Source organism: Tachysurus vachellii, chromosome 23, assembly GCF_030014155.1.
Source record: "Tachysurus vachellii isolate PV-2020 chromosome 23, HZAU_Pvac_v1, whole genome shotgun sequence".
Classification (NCBI taxonomy): Eukaryota; Metazoa; Chordata; class Actinopteri; order Siluriformes; family Bagridae; genus Tachysurus; species Tachysurus vachellii.
This window is the reverse complement of record NC_083482.1, coordinates 15,337,905-15,347,904: the sequence shown is the minus strand read 5'-3', so window position 1 is coordinate 15,347,904 and position 10,000 is coordinate 15,337,905. Positions and strand designations below refer to the sequence as shown.

General features: G+C 37.9%; 1 protein-coding gene across 1 annotated transcript in view; it reads right to left on the bottom strand.

Annotated features, from left to right (window-relative positions):
• fam189a1 (family with sequence similarity 189 member A1) overlaps positions 1-10,000 on the bottom strand; it is a 142,319-nt gene that overhangs the window by 19,189 nt on the left and 113,130 nt on the right. The window contains exons 4-5 of the mRNA XM_060859332.1: positions 5,127-5,258; positions 1-62 (exon numbers count right to left, since the gene is read on the bottom strand). The exon at positions 1-62 is cut by the window's left edge and continues 46 nt beyond it. Coding sequence (XP_060715315.1) covers positions 1-62; positions 5,127-5,258 — 194 coding nt within the window. The remainder of the gene's footprint in view (positions 63-5,126; positions 5,259-10,000) is intronic.

Here is a 10,000-nt window from a genome sequence, read left to right as displayed (position 1 = left end):
GTGGCAAGCGCACACACGATGGTGGAGATGACATTTAATGCACATACACTAAACAACAGCTCCTGCAGAGAGAGAGAGAGAGAGAGAGAGAGAGAGAGAGAGAGAGAGAGAGAGAGAGAGAGAGAGAGAGAGAGAGACAGAGAGAGAGAGAGAGAGAGGGAGAGAGAGAGGTTATATTAAGACATCTGAAGAATGTCACCATATATAAAAGCAAAATGAACCCGCATGTGATTGCTAGCATTAGCCACCTGTGGTTTAACATGTTCACTAGAACCTTCATAAACTACCATGATGACCAGCATGAGATGTTGTTTTGGTGTTAATCTAGAAAAAGCTGTAGCTAAATACAGTAATTAGTTGTTATTGATGTATCAAAGAACCGCTGGATTCTCTAATTTGATTGGTCAGAAGGTGTTGGTAAAGAGAAATGATGAGCTTCAGTGTGGGGTGGTCACAGTAACTCTGCTTCACTGTTTATTATTTTCCAATCGCCAAATGATTCTATGATTCTCCAAATAATTCCATGGTTCGCCAATTGACTTGATGATTCTCCAAATGATTTTATGATTCTCCAAATGATTCCATGATTCGCCAATTGACTTGATGATTCTCCAAATGATTCTATGATTCTCCAAATAATTCCATGATTTGCCAATTGACTTGATGATTCTCCAAATGATTCCATGATTCGCCAATTGACTTGATGATTCTCCAAATGATTCTATGATTCTCCAAATAATTCCATGATTTGCCAATTGACTTGATGATTCTCCAAATGATTCCATGATTCGCCAATTGACTTGATGATTCTCCAAATGATTTTATGATTCTCCAAATGATTCCATGATTCGCCAGTTCACTTGATGATACTCCAAATGATTCTATGATTCTCTTTCATGACTACGCCAGATGATTGGACGTTAATGCTGTTTCTTGCTAAGCTGTGAATATGATGGTCTTCTACTCAACTCCTAATATGTTTATTCTCTCTGGTTCACTAAATATTATATAAACAACCGTTCGGCTATTTATTTCTTGGCTCCTTCTCACAATCAGATGAAAGCAGGCATTTTTCTAATATCATACAGCACGCAAATCTTAAGATCCCAACACTCAGTGTTAAATCAAGGACATAAATAACAATCCTTCAGTGCTGTATGACACGGAAATGCCACTTTATATAGATAAAATCACTTAACAGGCACATAAAGATCTTAGAAAGAGCAGGCAGTGATGTGTGTGCTGTCTCTGAGTCATGCAATCTCCAACAACAGCCATTAGAGCGGCTTAACGTCACCTCTCTTCCCATAAAGCACGCAAAATATTGTGACATAATGCTGCATGTCAGTGCTTTAGTCCTGTCACAACAACAAGAGCCCCCGAGTTCGCAGCAGGGAATGTGTTTTATTTCAGCAGACACTGGGACTTGCACTTTGAGCTGTTGTGATAGACCTGTAAGTGGACCTAATGCAGGGGTGGAGTACGGACTATCGGTTTATTTATAGAGGTCACAGGGAACAAACTCTACTCCCTATCGCCTTTCACAAAGCATTTTCCTCATTGGGTAACAAATTAAAGGATAAATAGACTGTAAAGTGTGTTAGTGAGGTCAAGCTGCCGGAGCAGCTCTAATGCACCGTGTAATAACATCTGGAGAAAATTCATTAATAAGTTTTCTTGACATCACCCAGTTTATTTATTTATTTACTTATTTATAAATCTTCCACGGATTTCAAGTTAATTAATGTGTCGTTAGTATTAACGCGATAAACGCACTAATCAAACGAGCTCATCGAACTTTCATCATGATTTCATTCCTGATTTGTTTTCTAGCTATTACAAGTTACACTTACACCAGTGCAGTGCTATTTATTTATTTATTTATTTGTACTGATATATTTATAGGGATGGGGGAGGGTTAAAGGAGAGATGAAGAAGAGATGGAAGAAAGAGGGAGGAAAGACATGGAGGACAGGCAGAAGAGAGACAGAGGAGAGACGGAGGAGAGACAAAAGAGAGACAGAGGAGAGATGGAGGAGAGACAAAAGAGAGACGGTGGAGAGACCTGGAGGACAGGCAGAAGAGAGACAGAGGAGAGATGGAGGAGAGACAAAAGAGAGACAGAGGAGAGATGGAGGAGAAATACAGGAGAGATGATGATGATGATGATGGTGTGTGTGTGTGTGTGTGTGTGTGTGTGTGTGTGTGTGTGTGTGTGTGTGCGCGCCGTTAATGCGCTCTGATGGCACACTCGTAACGAAGCTAGTTATCTCACTAACTTAATCAATTAAACTTGTTAATCAGATCCTCATCTCAACAGAGCTGAGTGAGAGACGGATAAGAAAGGAAATGACTTTCTAAGGTGGTGTTTTTTTCTTTTCAAGCCTAAACCCTTTACTACATAATGTGGCTTAGATAAAAGGGGCCAGAAGATATTTTGATATCATTATGACGCTAAAAAACATTAAATGGATGTTAATGTTATTAAGGAGAAAAATCATTTGCCACGTAGCTAAATCATTTGGGGATTCATCAAGTCATTTGGTGAATCATAAAATCATTTGGCAAATCATTGAATCATTTGGGGAGTCATAAAATTTTTTTGAGTATAGTCAAATAATTTGGTGAATCAAAAAATTATTTGCTAAATAATTTAAAAAAATTGGCAAATCATAAAATCTTATTGTAAAACGTTGAATCATTTGGGGATTCATCAAGCCATTTGGTGAATCATAAAATCATTTGGCGAATAGTTGAATCATTTGGTGAATCATAAAATCATTTGGCGAATAGTTGAATCATTTGGTGAATCATAAAATCATTTGGCGAATAGTTGAATCATTTGGTGAATCATAAAATCATTTGGCAAATAGTTGAATCATTTGGCGAATAGTTGAATCATTTGGTGAATCATAAAATCATTTGGCGAATAGATGACTCGTTTAGCAAATACTCGAACCATTTGCTGAGTCATAAAATCATCTGGCAAATCTTTAAATCATTTGGTAAATCATAAAGCAGAGTATCTGTTTCCACCCTGGATTATTTTCAGTGTTTTATTCCTCTTATCCTACACCGATTTACCAAAACAATCTACGATTTACTAATAAAAACATTTAAATATTTTAAATATCTTTATATACAGTATACTGTATATTTAGCATATAATTCAGAAACAATTTACAAACCTGGAACAGTTAAGATTTAATCTATTTTGCATCTTGAAAGTAATAAATAAAAATATGACAATCTTTTTTTTTCAATTCTGGTTTGAAATACTAATAATATTACACACATTTAAAAAAAATAATAAAAACGATTGAAATGATTTACAACTATTTGAGCCGCAATTTTCTGTAATTGTTGAATCGTTGGTGATATTTTGTGCATTACATCATCAAATTTTTTTTTTTTGCCTGTTCTCCTGAAGGGTGCCAATACTTCTAGAACTGAAAAAATAAAATGTGTTTCTAGGTCAAGTGTATTCATTTCAGCACGAGGGAGCACGCTGCATGCATTATTATAACACACACACACACACACACACACACACACACACACACGCACACACAGCTCTCGACTTTCACACTGTCATTTCCCATAATTCCTTTGTGCTTTCGCTCTCAGTGCTTCATCACAATCTTTACAACACGTTGTGCTGTGTGTTGAAGGTGTGTTCCTGTGAGACGGTGTCTCTTCGCTGTGTGATTGTTACGGCGAGTGTAGACATCTGTCTCGGAGACGTGCGTTTCCTCAGAGACGCCTGCACTTGCATACTGATGTGAAGAAAGCGTGTTGTTCTGTGCTAACTTTGCGGAAAGCGCTAACAGAGCACAGGTTCACCCCCGAGCCGCACTGAGGGGGTCACGTGAGGTCGTTTTGCTGCGACAGGGAAACGAATATTTCTTCATGTGCTGATTCTATAGGTGCAAAAAATATGATGTGATGTGAAGCCTTAATAGCTGATGTTAGAGCTACAGTCAATGAGACACTGATGAGCTTCTAGTGACTTTACAACCGCTGACATTTAACAACAACAGGAAGGAATGATATCTTTTTTCATTTCATGGTAAAGGTGGATTTAATATAATTCAACAATTAAAAGATGAAACAAACTGCATGGAATGACAAACAAATAAAAAAGGCTGAAATATATAATAACCATTCACGAAATACAACGATGATAACAACAGAGGGATAGAGGAAGAGAGAGAAAGAGGGAGAGAGCTGGGGAAGGACAGAGGGATAGAGAGAGACAGGGATGGAGAGAGGGGTAGAGAGAGACAGGGATGGAGAGACAAAAAGAGAGAGAGAGAGAGAGAGAGAGAGACTGATACAACGTAAGAGAGAGAGAGAATGATGGATGGATAGAGAGAGAATGATACAGAGTAAGAGAGAGAGAGAGAGAGAGAGAGAGAGAGAGAGAGAGAGAGAGAGAGAGAGAACGATACAGCGTAAGAGAGAGAGAGAATGATGGATGGATAGAGAGAGAATGAAACAGCGTAAGAGAGAGAGAGAGAGAGAGAGAGAGAGAGAGAGAGAGAGAGAGAGAGAGAGAGAGCGATACAGCGAAAGAGAGAGAGAGAATGATGGATGGATAGAGAGAGAATGATACAGAGTAAGAGAAAGGAGAGAGAGAGAGTGATGGATGGATAGAAAGAGACAGGGAGTGATACAGAGTGAGAGAGAGAGAGAGAGAGAGAGAGAGAGAGAGAATTCCTCGCTACAGAAGTTTGATTTCTTTCCCTCTTCCATCACAGTTGTTTTTTTTTATTGCTCCTCATTAGATTATTTATTTAATGGATCGGTTTTCTGAAGTGAATCATTTCATCCTCGTCAGCAGTAAATATTCGTGTATCAGTTTCAGCCGCATATGAAATAAAGCCTCCTCAGTCACGTGACCGATTTGGACTCGTCTAAATGTCCGATTTGTTTTTCTTCTCTGTGGTTGATGACTCTGTCTGGTCATTTGTTTCACGTCGCTCGTTTCAGGCTCTTAAATCTCTCGCTCGGTGGAAATACTGAGTGGATAATAGGGATAATGGAGCTAAATAATTCTTACATGTAGCTTTACATCAGGAAAACAGCTGTCAGACACACACACACACACACACACACACACTCACCTTCAGACGCAGGCGTATGGTATTGCAGTCCCTCAGCGGGTTGAGTTTGAGCGTCTCTCCCAAATTGTTGCAGCTGGAGCTCTGGTGTTGAAGCGTACAGCAAACACACACGCCGTCACTGTCAAACTTTATCTGCCAGGGAGACGAAACAAAACACACACACACACAGACACACACACACCATCACTGTCAGACCTGTCTGGCATCAAAAACTCAAAAACACCACACACACACACACACACACACACACACACACACACCATCACTGTCAGACCTGTCTGGCATCAAAAACTCAAAAACACCACACACACACACACACACACACACACCTGTGTGTCTATACATCACCTGCAATGTAAAAAAAAACAAACAAACAAACAAAAAAAACAATACAAAGACACGACAGTTGGAGAATTGTGTAGTTTCTCTGTTGTGTCTGAAGAACAAGGTGCCTCCGTCTGACCCAGATTATAAAGACACAACATGTGAAACTTGCGTGCGAAGGTTAATTGAGCAGAGCGAACGACTCCATTAATACGCCTGGCAATGCCCGAGTCTCTCAGGATGAGACGGCGGTGAGACAAAGAGCCAGAAAAATAGACAGGACAAAGAAACGCAGCTTTTAATAAAAAAAATAATTAAATAAGAGAAATGACAGCGACAGACTAAAGGAGAGAAAAAACGAGTGCAACCAAAAAAAAGAGCGAATCATTTTGAGTAAACGATTCTTTTTAAACGAATGAGTTCGTAAGCACAGATGAACCCTTTTTGTTTTTCTTTTTGCAAATTGCAAGCACAAATTCTTATAATTTCCTCTCTTAATATTCTTTTAAGTTGACTATTTTCCTCTAACAGCACGTTCCAAAGTGTTTTATACCACATCAAATTTCCAATGATTGCTAATGTATATTTAATCAAAAATTAGACTTTTGTCATATAGTCATATGGTCTTGTGACACATCCATAAATCAAGTTCTCACGCTGTTTCAGAAGCTCTAATCAGTTGTTTTGTCACTTTCTGCTAAAAAAAAAAAAAACAACAACAAAATCCTAAAATTCTCAAAAATGTTGCAGAGCCTAAAGTTACAGCTTTACCGCTAACGGCTGCTGAAAACGTATTAGAATAGAATCTGCGCTATGGTTCGAGCTGCTGTTAAGTTGAAACTAAAACTGACATTTTCTGGCCAATCAGAATAGAGAAATCAAAAGCACGTAAGGGAATTTTTTAATTATTAGATAAAGCAGTTTTATTTTATTTTAGTATTTTATTTAGTATTAGCATCAGGACGATATCCTGGAACTGGAAAGAAGACAAAATAATAAAATAGATCATATTTCTTATATATAGCTCATGAACTGCCATGTTATTATCTTGTAATTGTCTTGTTATTATCTCGTTATTTTGTAATTATCTAGTTATAGTATCTTGTAATGATCTTGTTACTATCATGTAATTATCTTGCAATTGTCGTCATTATCTCGTTATTTTGTAATTATCTCGTTAAAGTATATTGTAATGATCTTGTTACTATCATGTAATTATCTTGCAATTGTCTTGTTATTATCTCGTTATTTTGTAATTATCTCGTTATAGTATCTTGTAATGATCTTGTTACTATCATGTAATTATCTTGCAATTGTCTTGTTATTATCTCGTTAGTTTGTCATTATCTCGTTAAAGTATCTTGTAATGATCTTGTTACTATCATGTAATTATCTTGCAATTGTCTTGTTATTATCTCGTTAGTTTGTCATTATCTCGTTAAAGTATCTTGTAATGATCTTGTTACTATCATGTAATTATCTTGCAATTGTCTTGTTATTATCTCGTTAGTTTGTCATTATCTCGTTAAAGTATCTTGTAATGATCTTGTTACTATCATGTAATTATCTTGCAATTGTAACGTTGTTATCTTGTTATTATATTGTATTTATCTTGTAACGATCCTGTTATCATGTTATTGTATTGTCTTCTAATAGTTTTGTTATTATCATGTCATTATCTTGAGGCAAAACAAAGTAGTTTCTGATAAATCCTTGAGCGTGAAACTACATTTTCAAGAACAATTCAATGTCAAAATGGACGTTTCTGGGGGAAAAAAAAATAATTATGCAGATGCCAAATTCTGTTGAATGAAATATAATTACTGCAATTCCCTAAAGTGGAATTAAGGAATTCTTCATTTCTGGACCATCAAGTTGCTAAAAATAAAAAAACGGATATAAACCATCATCATCAACACAGTCGTAAATATCTTTAACAGGAGACTGGAGCCTGGATCATTTGGTGAAACCGAGCAACTCTGAGATAGCTGTGATCACGTGTAAAGTAATAAAGAGGTAATGTTTTGTGGACATTCTGGAAAAAATGTAAAAAAATATATATTTTCCTCTGATTGACATCAAACAAGAATATCGTCGCTGTCGGGCGGAATCCTCATATATCCAAAACCGTTATTTTTCAGGAAATTAAAAAAACGCCGTACCTTATCTGCAGTGCACAGTGTTTATTCCGCGTTGCAGTGGATTGTCTTGCGCTAAATTCCTGTCCTCAGATGAGCACCAGAACTAGCGGGGGTCAAGATTTTTTTTCTTTGAGCCCAGTGTTTTGAAGACATTTACCTCAGAAGACGTGTTGATTCGTTGCGACTCTTCTTGAGGAGAAATATGCCGTGAAGCTCTCCCGCGGAGTGAGGAAGAGGTGGACAGTTGAAGTGTCCAATGGAGTTATGAGATTTGCGCTCAAGCTATTTTCAAGACTTTAGATTGGTTAATAACTTGTAAAAATAACAGACCCACGTGGGGACTGACCAATAGCATCGATATGTGAAAAAATATGAAATTGACCAAATTTGGACTTACGAGGTTTCCGCCCGACAGCGACGATATTTTAGAATCATTGAGGAATAAAATGCTCCATGATTTCAGAACTTTTTTGCGACAGTTGAGATTTCGCCGTGTTTTTTTTCAATGGCTGTTTGTGTATTTTTTGTGGAAAACTTCAGGAATTGGTGAAATCTCAGGCCCAGGATTCTTCTCTACCCCCTAGCCTTGAAGACTGACGTGTACTGACGTGTAATGACGTGTTCCACACACGTGAATGGGCGAGGAATTCGGCCGAACCCATGTCGTGATGACACACGAATCTGCAGAACTCTGTGTTTATTTTGAGAAGATCCTCTGAACATCAGCCTCCTTTAACATTTAACACGTAACCATGAAACACGAGGAACGTTTATTATTAAACGCTTAGTGAAAACTTCAGGATTAATGATTATATCCAAAGCTGTAGGTATTTCGGTGACATCACCACCTGAGATATTTTAAACAGAAAATACCGATCGTGTCTGAAATCACTCTGACTTTCCTGATGAGTTCCGATATTTCTGAGATCCAGCCCCAGTCCTGCGAGCGTGCATGTGAAATCCGTCATTCTAAAAAAAAAAGCCAGAAGTGGAAACGTGTTCAGCATGCGCTGTGCGTCGCCTCCTGTCAGCGTCGATCTGAAACCCGAGAGCGGCTCGAGCGTTTAATTGTGTTTGTGAAAACAGACATTTGAACAAACAAAGAAAATCGCTGCATAATTATCGTACGCGGTGAAACGGAGGCCGAGGGATAATTAATTATCAAAAGAAAAGGAATCCAGTGGAATACAGCAGCGCTTAGGGATTTAGAGACGAGAGTGATGTCGGAAACCGCAGGAACAAACGGCGTGTTTATTAGTTTTAAAGAGGTTTTGCTATTATGATTAGCCCTTTAACCGCTTCCTCCTTTTAACTGCTTAAAAAACAAGGAAAAGAAAAAAAAATCTGCTTTGATGACGGTTTGTGTTCGCCTGTCAGGAAACGGGTGTCTTCAGGGATAAAAACCAGCCCCAAACGCAGGGATAGCTAAAAAAAATAATACACGGTTTATTTACATAACGCCAGAACAGAAAAGACTGGGAAAAGAACATGGTGAAGGAAAAGAACCTGAAACACCAAACAGAGACCACGAAGACAAGACAATGACAAGGATTCTGTGCTGCCAAAGGGAGACAATTAGACACATAAGGAACAGGGGAGACAATTAGACACATAAGGAAAAGGGGAGACAATTAGACACATAAGGAAAAGGGAGACAATTAGACACATAAGGAAAAGGGAGACAATTAGACACATAAGGAAAAGGGGGACAATTAGACACATAAGGAAAAGGGAGACAATTAGACACATAAGGAAAAGGGAGACAATTAGACACATAAGGAAAAGGGGAGACAATTAGACACATAAGGAAAAGGGAGACAATTAGACACATAAGGAAAAGGGAGACAATTAGACACATAAGGAAAAGGGAGACAATTAGACACATAAGGAAAAGGGAGACAATTAGACACATAAGGAAAAGGGGAGACAATTAGACACATAAGGAAAAGGGGGACAATTAGACACATAAGGAAAAGGGGGACAATTAGACACATAAGGAAAAGGGGAGACAATTAGACACATAAGGAAAAGGGAGACAATTAGACACATAAGGAAAAGAGGAGACAATTAGACACATAAGGAAAAGGGAGACAATTAGACACATAAGGAAAAGGGGGACAATTAGACACATAAGGAAAAGGGAGACAATTAGACACATAAGGAAAAGGGAGACAATTAGACACATAAGGAAAAGGGAGACAATTAGACACATAAGGAAAAGGGGGACAATTAGACACATAAGGAAAAGGGAGACAATTAGACACATAAGGAAAAGGGAGACAATTAGACACATAAGGAAAAGGGGAGACAATTAGACACATAAGGAAAAGGGAGACAATTAGACACATAAGGAAAAGGGAGACGATTAGACACATAAGGAAAAGGGGAGACAATTAGACACATAAGGAA